This window comes from Babylonia areolata, chromosome 1, assembly GCF_041734735.1.
Source record: "Babylonia areolata isolate BAREFJ2019XMU chromosome 1, ASM4173473v1, whole genome shotgun sequence".
NCBI lineage: Eukaryota > Metazoa > Mollusca > Gastropoda > Neogastropoda > Buccinidae > Babylonia > Babylonia areolata.
In genome coordinates this window covers 72,449,218-72,466,875 of record NC_134876.1, presented here as the reverse complement: position 1 = coordinate 72,466,875, position 17,658 = coordinate 72,449,218, and the positions used below count along the sequence as shown (strand labels likewise).

General features: G+C 43.4%; 1 protein-coding gene across 1 annotated transcript in view; it reads left to right on the top strand.

Moving 5' to 3' along the window:
* The first annotated feature begins 7,043 nt into the window (after positions 1 to 7,043).
* LOC143293473 (retinochrome-like) overlaps positions 7,044 to 17,658 on the top strand; it is a 23,661-nt gene continuing 13,046 nt past the window's right edge. Inside the window, exons 1-6 of the mRNA XM_076604365.1 lie at positions 7,044 to 7,182; positions 10,427 to 10,533; positions 12,252 to 12,414; positions 15,101 to 15,228; positions 15,874 to 15,970; positions 17,360 to 17,618. Of these exons, the coding sequence (XP_076460480.1) occupies positions 10,428 to 10,533; positions 12,252 to 12,414; positions 15,101 to 15,228; positions 15,874 to 15,970; positions 17,360 to 17,618 (753 nt within the window). The 5' untranslated portion in view covers positions 7,044 to 7,182; position 10,427. The remainder of the gene's footprint in view (positions 7,183 to 10,426; positions 10,534 to 12,251; positions 12,415 to 15,100; positions 15,229 to 15,873; positions 15,971 to 17,359; positions 17,619 to 17,658) is intronic.

Genomic DNA, 17,658 nt, shown 5'->3' with positions numbered 1-17,658 from the left:
AGCTGATGAAAAGGATGGTTTGCCTTGGATATACAGAACTTGCATCGTGTTTGCTTAAAGAATAAATAGTCATTATCCTCAATAGCTGGGAATAACAGCAGTTTGAATAATGATGCAACAGGTTGCAGTCCTTGAGATGAAACAGTGACAGAAACAGTGACAGGAATTGTTTTCTGTATCATGCTGTGAATGACTAATGAGAAAATGGTTGTGGAACATGAACAGAACTTTTTACTCGTTTTTCTGTGAGAGAAAGGTTGTAGTGAGGTTTAAGTGACTGATTAGTAATAACGAAGGTCAGAGGAACAAAATGTTATTTGTCAAAGCAGCATGATCTTGAATAAACAGTGCAGACTTATATGAATGTAACTTGTGAGAGTGTGTGGTCAACAGCCACCAATCAAGGAACCAGACAGCCATGATATGAAATAGTCCAAGCAAGTATGAAAATTCAAGAAAATTCAAAGAAAAGAAAACCACTTCAAAAAACAAGCCATAGTTCTGTGCATAGTGTGTGATGCTTGTCCTTCCATCTTGTGCCCCAGTCTCTGAGTCTAAAGAATGATAATGATTATGAACATTTATTATCGGGTACTGATGTGAAGTGTTCGGCATGGCAGGCTGATGGCTGGGAGGACACTGATTTGATTCCCAGTGGAGGTGATTTTTTCAGCCCACAGCTAGCTACCACCCAGAGCAGAGTGTGCTTTGGGCCTGTATGAGAAGATCTGGACCACACAGTCAAGTATCCTCCTCTTTTCGGATGCATCTTTACTTATATTGCTCAAATTTCCTGACCAACACTGCAAATGTCTGTATCTCTCAGGCCTGGTTAAGCATATAGTACAGTCTGGTCACACAGTCACAAAACACAACATCATCATCATCATCCTTCATCATCAATAAAAACAAATTTATCTCAAACTGCTGTGGCTTTCCATGCCATGCTTTAATAGTGACCAGTTTTGATCTCCCTCCACTGCTGTGCTTGAGGTGAGCCACTGAACACCACTGAAGTGACTCAGCAGCAGTGCAGGATCTCCTATGGTGTGTGGCCTCCTAGCGACCTAACATCATTAATAGACCCCTGTGGACTGCCGATGCTGAGACTGCGATAGACAGTTGTTGCTGTATAACGGGGACTGGTAATAAGCGGCATGTGAGTAATACCACTGAAATCGTGTAGCAGATGATGGGACAGAAATAAAAGAAGAAAAGAACACTTATTCAGTACTTCTTCTCAAATAGAGTTCAGAGTGCTTTATGCAAATACTCATTAACTATGAATGACAAAATAATAATCAATTTACATAAACTTAACAAACCTCACAACACAACTCCTCCAATTCGCTCGCTCTGTCACAGACACACATACACATGCGCTCACAGGCACACACAGCATGGACAGGACACAGTTTTGACCTGTGTTGGAAAAAGATACCAGTTCTGCTTTAACAGATGGATATTCAGAGAAGCTTGAAAGAGGCTGTGGAAGTGGAGCGTCTAATATTCAAAGGAAGGCAATTTCAGAACTTGTGCAGTTGACGAGTGGAAGTTACACATGTCAGTGAACAGAGTGAATGGAAATCGGCTGATATGGACAAAGTAAAGGGAAGGAAATATTTCACACACACACATACAAATGCCAATGAGAGAGGGGGTGGGGAGTAAGAATTACTGACAGAGACACATACACACAGACAACACATCCCTTCAAACCCATGAACATATTCAAAGAAACTGCCTCATTGAAAAACAAACCAAAGAAGGTATATGATTTATAAAAGAAAAGAATAACACAAACAGATGCACAGAAATGTAGTCATAGGCCATTAACTTCCCCACATAGAATCAGTAGTGAGGTAACTTTTTCTTCTGGTAGACTACACTCATCTGTTCTTTTGAAGTGAGAAGACTGGAACACTTATCTTCTCTCCAAGAAATGTCTTCAGCTTATGGTGCCGGTGGCCCAGTGGATAAAGCACCATACCAGGAAACAAGGGTCCTGGGTTTAATATGCACATGTATAAGGTGTTTCCCTGCCCCCTCCACAAGACCTTCAGGTGTGGTCTAGGTGCTTATCTTTTGGGTAAGATGATAAACAGGCCATGCGGACAGTTTATGTAAATGAACTTAAGCAACAAGAGAGTCATTCCAGGCAAATTCCTGCAGAAATTTCCAGTGTGGTGGCAAAACATGCATACACACAGACATTAAATGAAGGGTGCAGGATGCTGTATTCTGCTGGCACCCGTTGTGCCTAGATACTAGACTATATTGTTCTTCTCTGGACAAGTGTGATTAAAAAGAAAAGAAAAAAAAAAGGTAAGTCAGAAAAGTGTCATTCTTACAAATGATTATGCACTCGTAATCCAACAAATCTAGGTGTCTAACTACCACTACTGCAACACCCATATCATTTCCCAAGGAGACTGCAGCGTCGTAATCTGGGCAGGGGCACAAACTGAATACCCGTGATAACTTGCTTCTGCTAGGTTACCGCTCCAGTGTGTGCTTGTTGTACAGCATAACACACACACACACACACACACACACACACACACGATGCTTTAGTGCCGTATGAGAACCAGTTTCATAATTCATTTCGAAGACCAAGCCCACAAGAATGGATGATATTCATGTCATGAGTCAAATTCGAGCAGTCTCGCCAGTCGCCGTCAGGAATAATTCGTAGGGAATGATGTAGGTCACTCCTAGCTCATACCAGTCTTAGCACGTGTGTGCGTGCAGTGACTGCAAGCAAATACACGTGCCGGAACAGCTTTTTTCCGATCCTTATTGCAACTCATGGGCGGAATAACATGTACGGTGATGATAATCAGATTAGCCATCCAGTCATCACTGAGCATCGTCATCGTCATCGTCAACGAGGAAGAAAGTTATTAGCTTGCGAGGGCAATTTCTCTGTTCAAAAAAGAAAAGAAAAAAAAGAAAGAAAGAAAAAAAGAAAAGAAAAGAAATTTGCAGTGGAAGGTGAGCGACTGGCGTGATACGAGGTCTTTATGATGATTAGGTTATTCATCACAGGAAGTAATCTGTCTCTTGTGCACGTGCTCGTGAGGGTGTCTTTTCACATTTCACGTCATGACCGGTGTGCGTACATGCGTGAGTGAATATGCATGCGTGCGTGCGTGCGTGTGTGTGTGTGTGTGTGTGTGTGTGAATGTCTGGATGCGAAAGCCTCAGAGAGAGAGAGAGAGAGAGAACTAAGAACTTCATTAACTCACTCAGTACGGCCAGTCCTCTCTTCTCCTCTACACAGACCCCTCGGATGTCCAGTGGGTGTCTGAATGACCCAACCTTTAGCTTCCGTCGTCAGAATTGTGGTATTCTTCGTCAACATTGACCTCGGCTTCAGTATAAGAGCCTTCCGCTTGCAATATTTTGATGATGGTAACTGGGGTGAAACGCTGTTAACGTCGTCTCTTTCGCCGTTCGTATGGAGAGAGTTAACTCAAGGCCCGACATTTTCGGCATAGCCTGTTTTTCCAATGAAGAACAAGGAACATGTATACTCCAAGAAAAATAACAACAACAAACGTACATACATTGTGGATATAGTTACAAACGTACAATCAAACTGACATTATATTCAAAAGAAATTCGGTGTTTTTTTTGTTTTTGTTTTTTTGTTTGTTTGTTGTTGTTGTTGTTGTTTTTTTTTTTTGTGGTACGCCTCTTTAAATTCTGTCAAGAAAAACAAAAACAAGAACAAAATTCAAGCTTAAACACAAGTATTATGAGACGCGTTTGCACCAGTACACACACACACACACACACACACGCAGGCACACACACACACACACACACACACACACACACACACACACACACTGGTGGAAGAAAAGAAGTGCATGTAAACAATCGCTAAACATCTCTTCTGTCAATTAAAAAAGAAAAAGAAAAAAAAAAGACTTTACCAAGACGCACAATATACAATAAAGGGAGTGATGTTCGTCCTTCGGATTCGAAGATGACCATGGCTTCAAGAGTCAGATGGAATGATCGGTGGCTGTGGGTCCGGAGGTGACTGGTGAAGCCAATCCGGGCCCTGAAGACTCGCCCATATGTGGGACACAAGTGAGTAGGTGCCTTGCGCACAGCACGCTTTCGTTGCACTTTGGTGATGCGCCTGGCTTCAGCTGCACGGGCTCCTGTGGTGATCTTGCTGTGGACGGTCGAGAGCAAGCGTCTCCTACGTGTTGATGTCAAGGCCTAGGTCTTTGAGGGATACTTTGAGTCAGTCTTTGTGGCGTTTCTTCTGCCCTCCAACTGAGCGCTAACCCTGACACAGTTCTCCGTACAGCAGCTGCTTAGGCAGCTGGCTGTCTGGCATTCTGACCATATTAAGTCCAGCGCACCTAGCTTCAGCTTTCTGCAGGAGAGTGTAGACGCAGCAGAGGCCAGCTCGTTCGAGGACTTCAGTGTCGGGACTTTGTCCTGCCACCTGACATGGAGGAGTCTGCGGAGACAGTCTGATGGAAGCGTTTGAGCTGTCTGGCGTGTTTGCCGTAGACAGTCCAGTACAGGTCTCGCTGGCGTAGAGATGTGTGATAAGGACCACTGCACAGTAAACCTTCAGCTTGATGGTAGAGCTGACTACTCTCCGCTAATAAAGGGAGTAGGGGTTATGAGAAGGCGGAAAGTTACAAGAGAATATTAAAGCCTTTCATAAAAAGCATTAGTGGGCTACCTGAATTGTTCCCATTTACCCATCATGAACTTTCACAACGAACATATTCTTAAATCAAACAAACAAAATCAAGTGAATGATTATTTCACAGACATACTCATTGTCTCCATCGGTCTCCTCTCACAACTGTTAGCCTGCAAAGCACAATAGAAGAAGAAGCACATAATCAGAAACTGTCCGCCACGTGCAGCACAAAAGCCTCACCATTGCGGATGGCTCTTTCCTTGATTGCCATCAATGTCATATGTTCGCTCGTGCTAAAAGAAAATATAGATCAATGAAATGCAATCGCAAAAAAGACAAGACCCCCCCCCCCCCCCCCCAGTCCCCCTCCACAAAAACTACAAAAAAAGTGTGTGTGTGTGTGTGTGTGTGTGTGTTTGCACGCCACGCACGCGAGCCAGAGATATTACGTCATTATGCAGAGACAGATCGTGCAGGTGCACGTGACAAAATAGTGGCAGCCAGCGGTGAGAGGACTACTAGACATGTCAGTTTCCACTGGCTGAGCCCGGGCTTATGGGCGTGACTGTGATGGCCGGTTATCTGTCTTGATGAAGATGATACCTCTTTCTTTTTTCCATCCATGTTTGATGGATGGAGACAAACAAGTATTTCGCTGACAGTGTGTATCATTTGTGTGGTTGCCGTGTTGTCAAGTATCATTCATCATCAAGTAAAGTTTACTTCCAGTACAGAATTTGTCCGCACAAAATACCAGTCTCTCATCTATTGTCTGCAGAAACTAAGAAACATCAGAGTTAATTCTAAACTAGGTATTCTTCAAGGATTTTTCTGATACTTTATCAATTCTGTTTTAACTGTCTCTTTTAGATCTCGCTGTAAAGAATAAGAAGATGCTGAACAATATCGGGAATGTGTGCAGAAAAGTTGTGGGTGTGAGACAAGACAGCTTAAGTGAATCATACAATGTTTGAGTACGATAGAAAGCCACATGCATTTCAAGCTACAGCAGCCATACTCTGGTAAATCATTATCAACTCCTACCTTCAGGCAAAAGTTTCTCTTTTCAACAGAAGTAAATGCAGCTTTATTCCAAAGTCAAATCATCTTTTAGATAACAATAATTAATAATTAAATACACGAATCCATGAATGTGTGACTCCCTAAATATTTTATGCTTACTTATCATTTAATTATGATTATCGCACATGTATGGTCGTGATGATTGTATATGCAACTTACTCTAAGTTACCTGTCGTCTGTGATTATTGCATGTATGAGTTACTCTAAGGTGACATTAAGGCATTTTGCGTCTTTTATCTGAACATACTAAATGACTGTGATTCTCGTGTATTGTTTATGTGTTTTGTTTTACATCACAAATGGATTTCTATGACTGAGGTAATAAAGTATCCTGTATTCTGTATTCCTGTCTGTCTCAGTTTCCCCCGTTCTTTCGTTCCATATGCAAACAGGGTCACGGGGTCTCCTCAGTCTGGCGGCCTCCCTGTGGATTGCGGGTGGTGGGACTGCGTGGATAGAAGAGCCTGGCTGTGCTTGTGGATTGGGGTTCGGGCTGAGAGACAATGGAATCATGCCACAGAGTGAGCAATGAACTTGATCATGGGACAACCAAAGAAGATGCCGCTGTACTGTGGGGATACTGACACGCTGTCCTCAGAGAGAGGCCACAGTCCGAATTTCCATGTAGAAATCAGGTGCGACATAAAAGCAATACAATACAATACAACACAACACAACACAACGCGCACACACGTGTGTGTGTGTGTGTGTGTGTGTGTGTGTGTGTGTGTGTGTGTGGAGAGAGAGAGAGAGAAGAGGGGAAGGCAAGAAATATTAACCCACGGATTTAAATCACGCCATTTAGCTAAGCACCTTGTGACACAGGTTTAACGCCACGATATTTTGTTCATTCATTTTATGTTTTATGTCAGTCTAGTGTCATACGCCATATGACTTATCAGCCTCCTTGTTTTATTTCATTTAATTCAGATAGACCGACGTCGAACCGAACTGAGGTCAAGGGTCAAGGGTCATAACCTACCTGCGCCAACTCGAGCAGCACGAATGCAGCACGACAACGCACAGCATGGTGAACTTTCTCGGTGCACTGCTTGTCAAAGTGTTCCCCGTGCAAACGGGCAGGGGGGGTAGAGGGGAGGGGAACGTGCGGGAACGCTGCACCGGCACACAGCAAGCGACAAATCACGCAAAATCACCCGGTTATTTTGTCAGATTACAGGGAAAAAATGACCGTGGCTTTTTGTTGTTGTTTTGGTTTTTTTACCTCCCCCTAACCCTCCCTCCCATCACCCCAGAGGTCACACGTGAGCCTCGTTATGACCAGCAACCACGCAGAGAAGCAGACGACATTTGGCCGAAGTGTACAGCTGACGACAGTTGTCTCTGGGGCCAGTAAGTGACAGGGAGCTGGTTGGTTGGCTGAATTGAAAGCCAGACAGGTTTGGTCTGAGAGACTCGAGGTGGGTTGTCTTGAATTTATGTATTTAATTTGTTTATTTGTTTCCTCCTAAAGTTATCAGTATAAATGTTTCGTGCCTTAATTCATTCATTAGAAACAGTCAGTTGAAATTTTGTTCGTTTTCACGCACATTAGTCCGTAAAAAATGCATTGATCAGATCGTTTGGAGTCTGTTGACGTTTGCACTGTGGTGTGTGTGTGTGTGTGTGTGTGTGTGTGTTAGCGCGCGCAAACATGGTCAAGGGAAATGTGCGATATGTGCGACAGTAAGTGAATGATATGTGCGGATACATGCATGCGCTTGCCGAAAATTGTGTGTGTGTGTGTGTGTGTGTGTGTGTGTGTGTGTGTGTGTGTGTGACCGCGCACTTGCATGGGTATGTGGATGCGTGTACGTGTTTGCGTGAGCGTAGGGCTTGTTTTGTGCGCGTGCGCATGCGCACGTTTGTGTGTGTGTGTGTGTGTGTGTGTGTGTGTGTGTGTGTTAAGACTGAAGTAAACTTTTTAGTTAGATTTCAGACTGTTAATGTTTTCAATTAGGTAGAACCCAGCAAGACTGAGTCATCAGTGCACACTGGCATACGCACTAACTCACGCACTCACACGCACATACACACGCACACACACACACACGCGCGCGCGCGCGCGCGCGCGCGCACACACACACACACACACTGGCCGATGATATAAATATAAACGCACGCGCACGAGCATGTGCCTCTACCATCAACATCCCCATTCGCTTGCCCACTGACGTCAGCGACAACCAGCAAGTCTGATCACACAGCAGCAGCCATTCACGCTGAAAATACTATTGCCAGTACAAAGCTGGGTAATGACTTCCACAGACGCGTCTAGAGAACAACTAGTTGGTCATTTTCTGCCTCGCAGATTGACTCGACTGCAGAGCTGGACACACTTCTTCTGCATTGGTCTACCGTGTAAAGATCTGGTGTGTGAGGTGTGTGTCTGTGTGTGTGTGCATTCTTGCCCGGAGTTTGTGTGTGTGTGTGTGTGTGTGTGTGTGTGTGTGTGTGTGTGTGTGTGTGTGTGTGTGTGCGAGGAGAGAGAGAGAGAGAGAGAGAGAGAGAGAGGGTCACCCTAACTCCGTTGACTGGCTACAGCATCAGATGAAACACGTCCTTGATAGAAGACCAAATCGATCGATAAGCATGCGTGTAAAGCTAGCTCTCTCGTGATGGAACGACGGTTTTTTGTTGCTGTTGTTGTTGTTGTTATTGGTTTCTCTCTCTTATTCCACCGAAACCGAGTTTTTTACACAACCGTCCACCTCTTTCCATAAACGGTCAACCAGCAGAAGTTGATAATAAGAGTCTTGAAGTCACTGATCTTATCATGACATTGTGCAAAACTGTGCAAAACGATTTATCAGCTATCCAGAATAGAACGTTTTCTTGATTTACATTGTCGAAAATTATTCTACTTTGCTCATATTTGATCACATTTTAACTATGCTTCGACATTCTGGGATTCAGGTAGGCCGGTAACATTCTAAAAACATTACCTAGTCTGCACAGACGAGCTCTAAAACTAATTATTCTAAAATCTTCATTACTGACTGCTAATGACTACAGACACTTAAATATTATTCCCCTATAGCTTAAACTTGAATATAACAAAACACCTTTTATGTTTAAAATCTTAAACATGCTCCATCTTTGATAAATAAATTTCCTACCACGCGAATCCGCCAGACCAACAAGATTAAGACCCCCCTCCCAGGAGTTGATCTTTTCAAATCCAGTCTAATTTAATCAGGGGGCTTTTCTTGGAATAATATTTCATCCAGTTTTAATGTGCAGAAAGACATTTAAGAATTTTTTGAAAAAAATTGCAGAACACATCAGATGAACAAATATGCCAACGATGCTACTTGATTTTTATTCATTAAATACATGCATACGTTTATCTGTAAACACTGTTTCTGTACTTATATACAACCTCAGTCATTTTCCTATACACTTCCTTGTTTTTTGTCATTTGCATTTTTCATATTGTGGTGTTTATATTATGATTATGTACATATATAGTATAGTTTACCTACGTGTGGAGTGAGTGTATCCGAATGTCATGTCCTTACTTCAACAAGTCTTTGTTATTTCGTGAATATTTTTATTTCATTTTTTCTTTGTCCTGAGGGCTGGATGTAAGAAAAAGCACATGCATGCTTATTCCACTCCCCTCAACGGAAAAAAGTTTGGTCTCTCTCTTCATCTCTGTCTCAGTCTGTCTGTCAGTCAGTCTCCTCTCTCTCTCTCTCTCTCTCTCTCTCTCTCTCTCTCTCTCTCTCTCTCTCTCTCTCTCTCTCTCAAATCCAGTCTGGATCAGACGCCACCCTGTGGAACTCACTCCCAGAAACAATTAAACAACACAATTGTCCAACCACCTTAAAAAAACATTGCCTTTCACACCTTATGCCTTAATGTGTTATGTAAATTGTTCATTTTAATGATACTGTTTTCCAAATGCGTATGGTTGACTGAGAACCTCCCTCACCCTCCATCCCCCATTCTGGTCTGTGGTGCGGTGTGTGTTGTGTGTGTTTGTTTCTTTCATTTTGTTCATGTTTTCCCAAGCATTTTACTAACGCCATGCTTGTGTCTGTATGCCATGTGTGTGTGTGTGTGTGTGTGTGTGTGTGTGTGTGTGTGTGTGTGTGTGTGTGTGTGTGTGTGTGTGTGTGTGTTCTTTTCTAAAATATTTTTTTTGGATTTTTTTCTCTCCTGCACTATGTATTTCTACTAACACCATGCTTTAATTTTATTTAGTATTGTGTAGTGTAGACCCTAGTCTACACCAGTGCTTATCTATTATCCTCGAAATAAAGAATTGTCTTGTCTTGTCTTCTCGCTCTCTCACTCTGTCTCTCATCATGGATGGGAAAAAAGCATGTCAGTTGCTTATCATCAGTTTCCTTGGTTAAATAAAATTTCGTTTCCATCCGTGCCCCCCCCCCCATCCTCCCGTCCCCTCCCCCACCCCTTTCCCCCTTCCCCCTCTCTCTCTGTCTGTGCGCTCGTTCCAAGTCACTCTGAATATCCCATACAAAGCCGGGACTCTGATTCCAAAGTCAGTCCCAGCGCCAGCAGACCACGGCAAAGACTCTAAATACATGTACATGGTGTTTTGGGTCCACAGAGAGCCATAATGACGCCATGAAGCCACCAGAAGAGAGCCTGCAGTGTTTCTGTCGACAGAGCATAGGCTATCTTTGTTGGTTTCAGGATGGCCAGTGAGGAAGTGATCATGCAGGCAGGCCGCGGTGTGGCCGGTGTTGCCGAGTTCTCTCGTTTTGAACACGTCACCGTCGGCGTTCTGTACATGGTCTTCGGTATGTGGTGTGTGCGTAGGATTGGTGTGCTGTGTGTAGAGTGTTGGTGTGTACGTCTTAGAAAATGGAAAATGGCGCGCACAGTGCACACGTATATACAGCTTTGTGGTTTGTGTGCCAGTGTGTGTGTGTGCGTGCGTGCGTGCGCGCGCGTGTGTGTGTGTGTGTTTGCGAGTGTGGGCGTGGGCGTGGGGGTGGGGCGCGCGTATCCATGTACGAGTGCGCACACTTACATGTGAGAACTCCCAAAATGGAATGCGAGACTGATGATGACGGTACTGGGCAGTACTGAGTGAATTAGCGAGCACTGCCAGTTATTATTGATTTTTTTCCAGTGCTGTTGTCTGCCAATAAAAGGCTTGCTGAGCCTCCATTGTCTTAAATACAGACAGCTGGTCACTGAGTGTTTGTGAAGTACTATTAAACAAATACAAAAAGAAACAATATAACTTCTGTGTTTACTGGTATGCCAGGAGATTTGCATCAACTGAGGTCAGGTTGAAACGTATAGATAAAGAATACATTTTCAGTATACGTGCACAGATCACTATACTTGAAAAACGAGGTTAATCCAAGCCCGTAACATAAAAATAATTCTAATACTATCATGACTCCCTCAAATGTGATGTTGTGATAAACCTTATTGTTCAGTTTCCCCTTTTGTACTCATTAAGAGAGAAATATGATACCTGACACAGGAGAAGCAATAACAAAGCCCCAGGAAAGTCTCTCCCTATAATTTTCGTCATCTATCAATTTTATCGTTTCAGTCAATTCGATGAAATGCAAGGAATGAATGTAAACGTGTTCAGTGAAAGGAGGTGGGTTGATCTGGTGGGAAAGGTAAGTTCGATAAAAGATGGAGAAAAAGTGTATCTTCAGAGGGCGCTAAGCTTATGTCCATGCCCTCCTCAGAGGAAGAGTTCGACTGCAACCAACGTAAGCGTGGGCCGTATCATCCTTTGGGAAAGTTCATCAGGATTGTGACCCTTAGCTGCCAATTGCAGATAAACTGCACAAACCATACAAGTAGCAGCTTCCCAAAACTACTGAACAACATTCTCTCTTTTATATAGATTTCATCTCTCTTTAAAAAAAAAAAAAAAGTCTGGCAACGCTATTATTTGGTTTAAACGGTGTTTTATTTGGAACATTGCACAGTACACCACATTTACAGAAAAAAACAGGACAACAAGAAAATCTCATACACTAACTTCTGTCATGACATGGTATATTCCAAGCTTTTAATTGATAAAAAGCGTGTGAGCGTAATGAGTCTGCACAGCAAGAAATCAACAGACTGACTATAGATCATTTTCAATACGAAATAAAAAAAGATAATGGAGTAAAATGTTAAAAGAAGAAAGAAAAAAAAATCGGTTAGGTGGGAGAAAAGAAGAAACATGGCTTGGGTACACATACAAGAACGGCGACCCAGACCGACAGAGCTAGACATGTCAACCAACCCTTCTAAACAGTCATGAGGAAAGGAAACCCCGCAAACAGATGATCACTATGCACAGTTACTATGGAAAACAGCAGCAGCATTTCATGAATGAATAATCTGGTATTACATTTATCCAGAGGTGGTTTTTCTTCCGGTGCGGCAATTCTGTTTGTTTTACAATTTGTGCTGTTTAACTCTTCTGGTATGCACTGCGCTCAGTACACTCTGTGTCGAAATCATCCTAACAAGCACTTCTCCCATTGTTATTCAGGGATCACAGGAGTTGTGACCAACATACTGCTTATCCTGACTTTCCTGAAGGACAAAGCCCTGTTCCGCGGGTCATCGGCCTGGTTACACATCAGTCTGGGTGTGGCCAATGTGGCAGTGGTGGCCCCCGCTCCCTTCCCTGCCTCTTCCAGTTTCAGTGGGAAGTAAGTACTGTTGTGAGCACTGAACGTAATGTGCTGTGAGCACTGAACGTATGTGCTTTGAGTACTGAACGTAAGTGTTTTGAGTACTGAACATAATATATTATGTGCTTTGAGCACTGCACGCAAGTGCTGTGAGTACTGAACGTGAGTACTCAGTGTAAGTGTTGTGAGTACTGAACGTATGTGCTGTGAGTACTGAACGTAATTACTCTGAGTACCGAACGTAAAGTGCTGTGAGTACTGAACGTAAGTGCCTTGAGTACTTAATGCGAGTGCTGTGAGTACAGAGCGCAAGTGCTATGAGTGCTGAACGTAAATGCTTTGAGTTCTGAACGAAAGTACTGAACATAAGTGCTATGAGTACTGTACGTAAGTACTGAACATAAGTGCTGTTAGTACTGTACGTAAGTACTGTGAGTACTGAACGTATGTGCTGTTAGTACTGAACGTAAGTGTTGTTAGTACTGAGCTTAAGTACTGTGAGCACTGAACGTAAGTGTTGTGAGTACTGTACGTAAGTACTGTGAGTACTGAACGTAAGTGTTGTGAGTACTGAACGTATGTGCTTTGAATACTGAACGTAAGTGATGTGAGTACTGAACGTAAGTACTGAACACAAGTGCTATGAGTAATGAACGTAAGTACTGTGAGTACTGAACGTAAGTACTGAACATAAGTGCTGTGAGTACTGAACGCAAGTACTGAACACAAGTGCTATGAGTAATGAACGTAAGTACTGTGAATACTGAACGTAAGTACTGAACATAAGTGCTGTGAGTACTGTACGTAAGTGCTGAACACAAGTGCTATGTGTACTGTACGTAAGTACTGTGAGTACTGAACGTAAGTATTGAACATAAGTGCTGTGAGTACTGTACGTAAGTACTGTGAGTACTGAACGTAAGTGTTGTGAGTACTAAACGTAAGTACTGAACGTACGTGCTGTGAGTACTGAACGTAAGTACTGAACGTAAGTGCTGTGAGTACTGAACATAAGTGCGATGAGTACTGAACGTAAGTACTGAACGAAAGTGCTGTGAGTACTGAACGTAAGTGTTGTGAGTACTGAACATAAGTGTTGTGAGTACTGAACGTAAGTGCTGTGAGTACTGAACATAAGTGTTGTGAGTACTGAACGTAAGTGCTGTGAGTACTGAACGTAAGTGTTGTGAGTACTGTACGTAAGTACTGTGAGTACTGAACGTAAGTGTTGTGAGTACTGAACGTAAGTACTGAACGAAAGTGTTAGAAAGTGTTATGAGTACTGAACGTAAGCACTGAACGTATGTGCTTTGAATATTGAACGTAAGTGATGTGAGTACTGAACGTAAGTACTGAACGAAAGTGTTATGAGTACTGAACGTAAGCACTGAACGTATGTGCTGTGAGTACTGAACGTAAGTACTGAACACAAGTGCTATGAGTAATGAACGTAAGTACTGTGAGTACTGAACGTAAGTACTGAACATAAGTGCTGTGAGTACTGTACGTAAGTGCTGAACACAAGTGCTATGAGTACTGTACGTAAGTACTGTGAGTACTGAACGTAAGTACTGAACATAAGTGCTGTGAGTACTGTACGTAAGTACTGTGAGTACTGTACGTAAGTGTTGTGAGTACTAAACGTAAGTACTGAACGTACGTGATGTGAGTACTGAACGTAAGTGCTGTGAGTACTGAACGAAAGTGTTATGAGTACTGAACGTAAGTACTGAACGCAAGTGCTGTGAGTACTGAACGTAAGTACTGAACGAAAGTGTTAGAAAGTGTTATGAGTACTGAACGTAAGCACTGAACGTATGTGCTGTGAGTACTGAACGTAAGTACTGAACACAAGTGCTATGAGTAATGAACGTAAGTACTGTGAGTACTGAACGTAAGTACTGAACATAAGTGCTGTGAGTACTGTACGTAAGTGCTGAACACAAGTGCTATGAGTACTGTACGTAAGTACTGTGAGTACTGAACGTAAGTACTGAACATAAGTGCTGTGAGTACTGTACGTAAGTGTTGTGAGTACTAAACGTAAGTACTGAACGTACGTGATGTGAGTACTGAACGTAAGTGCTGTGAGTACTGAACGAAAGTGTTATGAGTACTGAACGTAAGTACTGAACGCAAGTGCTGTGAGTACTGAACGTAAGTACTGAACGTAAGTGCTGTGAGTACTGAACATAAGTGCGATGAGTACTGAACTTAAGTACTGAACGAAAGTGTTATGAGTACTGAACGTAAGTACTGAACGCAAGTGCTGTGAGTACTGAACGTAAGTACTGAACGTAAGTGCTGTGAGTACTGAACATAAGTGCGATGAGTACTGAACTTAAGTACTGCACGAAAGTGTTATGAGTACTGAACGTAAGTACTGAACGCAAGTGCTGTGAGTACTGACGTAAGTACTGAACGTAAGTGCTGTGAGTACTGAACATAAGTGCGATGAGTACTGAACGTAAGTACTGAACGAAAGTGCTGTGAGTAATTACGTAAGTACTGTGAGTACTAAACGTAAGTGCTGTGAGTACTGAACGTAAAGTGCTGTGAGTACTGAACGTAAGTGCTGTGAGTACTGAACATGAGTACGATGCGGTGTAGCGTATGTGGATTTGTCCAAGCGCTTGACGCCTCCTTGAGAAACTGAAATAGAAACTCTTCACTGCAGGTGGGTGTTAATTTTGTTGTTGGGCAGGTGGCTGTATGGAGACAAGATGTGCCAGGCGTACGCCTTTGAGGGCATGTTCGTGGGAATAGCAGCCATTGGTTCCATCATCTCTCTGTGTCTGGAGCGCTATGTGGTCAGCTCCCGCAAAGAGACGAGTAAGTGTGTGTGAGAGTGTGTGTGTTAGTGTGTGTGTGTGTGTGTGTGTGTGTGTGTGTGCGTGTGTGTGTGTGTGTGTGTGTGTGTGTGTGTGTGTGTGTGTGTGTGTGTGTGTTATTTCCAGCTGAAGTTTTTTCCCTTTAACCAATGAATCTTTGGAATGGCTGCTTCAATAATCCATGCATTGTCTAGACCACAGACATCTCATAGTAGTTTTTGCAGATACAGTGAATGTGCATGACATGTTGTTATTTCTTTAATATTTCGTTGATTGACAGACAAACATGAATATACAAATACACTGAGAGTCATACACTGACCTGTATAACAGACACTGTAGCTACATCCCCACTCCAACCGCCTCACACACACACGCACACACACAGACACACACACACACACGCCGCGCACTCGTGCACACAACACCCGCCCGCACACACACACACACACGCACACGCACACACACACACACACACACACACACACACACATTCGTCTAATATCACTTACAGTGAAAAGACGCTAAACTAAAGAACGAACTAACGAACACACACACACACAATGTGTCACAGAATCTTCACGACTGACGAAAACCCACTCGTTGCTTTTTTTTTCTTTCTCACAATTGTTTTTCGGTGTTTCAGTGCAGCAAAGCTCCTCCACGTTCTACTGGTTGGTGACAGGACTGAACCTGGCCAATGCGTTCTTCTGGGCCGTCATGCCCATCCTGGGGTGGAGCAGGTAGTTCTTCTGATGGTGTGTCACTTGTTTGTCTGTCTGTTGTCCGCTGTTCACGCATCTTTGATTGATTGATACGGACACTTGTTTTGCGCCTCAGTGTCCTCGGCAAGAGACCAAGATCCAAGCGCTTTTCAAACACTGAGTCATTTGCACAGCTGACTGCCTACCTGGGTAGATGCGACTGAAAGGTGCTCATCTTTTGTTCCCTGTGGTATTCAGTCAGGCTTCACACACACACACACACACACACACACACACACACACACACACAGAGCGCACACGGTGTGTAAATGTACACATATCTAGTCATGATCAAGAAGAAATGTCTTCTGTGAATCTTCACTGCCTAATCTTTTCAGACCTTGCGGATTTTAGAACATTAAAACAGAATAAGTGTGTTCCGGGGTATTAAGGAGTTTCAGTTTGTTTCTCAAAGAGGCGTCACTGCGTTCGGACAAATCATATACGCAACACCACATCTGTTAGGCAGATGCCTGACCAGCAGCACAACCCAAAGCGCTAGCCAGGCCTTGAGTGTATACATATAAATTAGTACACCTATTGGATTTCTAGTGGATTTCTGCTACATAATTTTGTCAGAAGAGAACACTTGTGTTACCATGGGTTCTTTTTCTGTGCGCCAAGTGCATGCTGCACTCAGGACCTCGGTTCATATATAGTCTTATATGAATGCCTAAATGCTCTTTGATTTTCCAGTCAAATTTGGAGAAAGAGCTAGACAGGGATTCTAACCCAGACCCTCACGAACACTGTATTAGCAGATAAGCGGTTAAAACATTCTGCTTCCTTCCTCCTGAATGTGTTCAAGAAATATCGGGTGAGATAGTACCTAAAAAGTACATACATGATTCTAAATACAATAGGAATTTAGATATATATGCATATACATATCAGTGCTTGTGCATGTGCACGCTGGCACTCAAATACACGCTCGCCAATGACATGAACTGTTGTGACTTTTGTCGGAGGAGCCCCGTCTATTTTAGTCTTGCATTTTCTTTTGAACGTTTTCATCGCGGTTTTATCCCTGCTGTGGCGTTCGCGGTGTGTGGAATATAAAGAACAATTAGTGATTCAGATAGTCGGCGGATCATGGACTAGGCCCACTGTGGGAGGGACGGGGTGAAACGCTCATCCAGTCTTTAGTGAGAGGATTGGGTCCCGCCTTTCTATGCGGAGTACTTGATACAGTGGACATGAATCCACTACCCGTAAAGGCTTAGTGGCCAGGCTTTGACACACAGCTGACAGACTTGTAGGAATCTGAACAGTCCTGCGCGGCTTCCTAATGACTCTTCTCAGAGTTTAGGGAGAAAAAAACAGAAGTCCTTCAACCATTTTTCTTTCCTATATCTTTTATAAAATCAGGTACAGCCTAGACCACACAGGCACCAGTTGCGCCATCGACTGGAAGAACGCAGACGAGGGCTACCTGTCCTACATGGCCATGCTGTGCACCTTCTCCTTTGGTCTGCCCATGCTCGCCGCTCTCCTGGCTCTCTACAAGTCCCTGCCTGACGCTACCGCGGAACCCCGCGCCGCTGCTTCCGCTCCCACTTCTTCCGCTTCCGGGTCTGGCGGGCAGGACGCCGCCACGTCCAGCTTCACTGAAGCGCAGCTGAGAGGGGTGAGTGGAGTTGTGGTGAGGTGTAGTGTGTGTGTGTGTG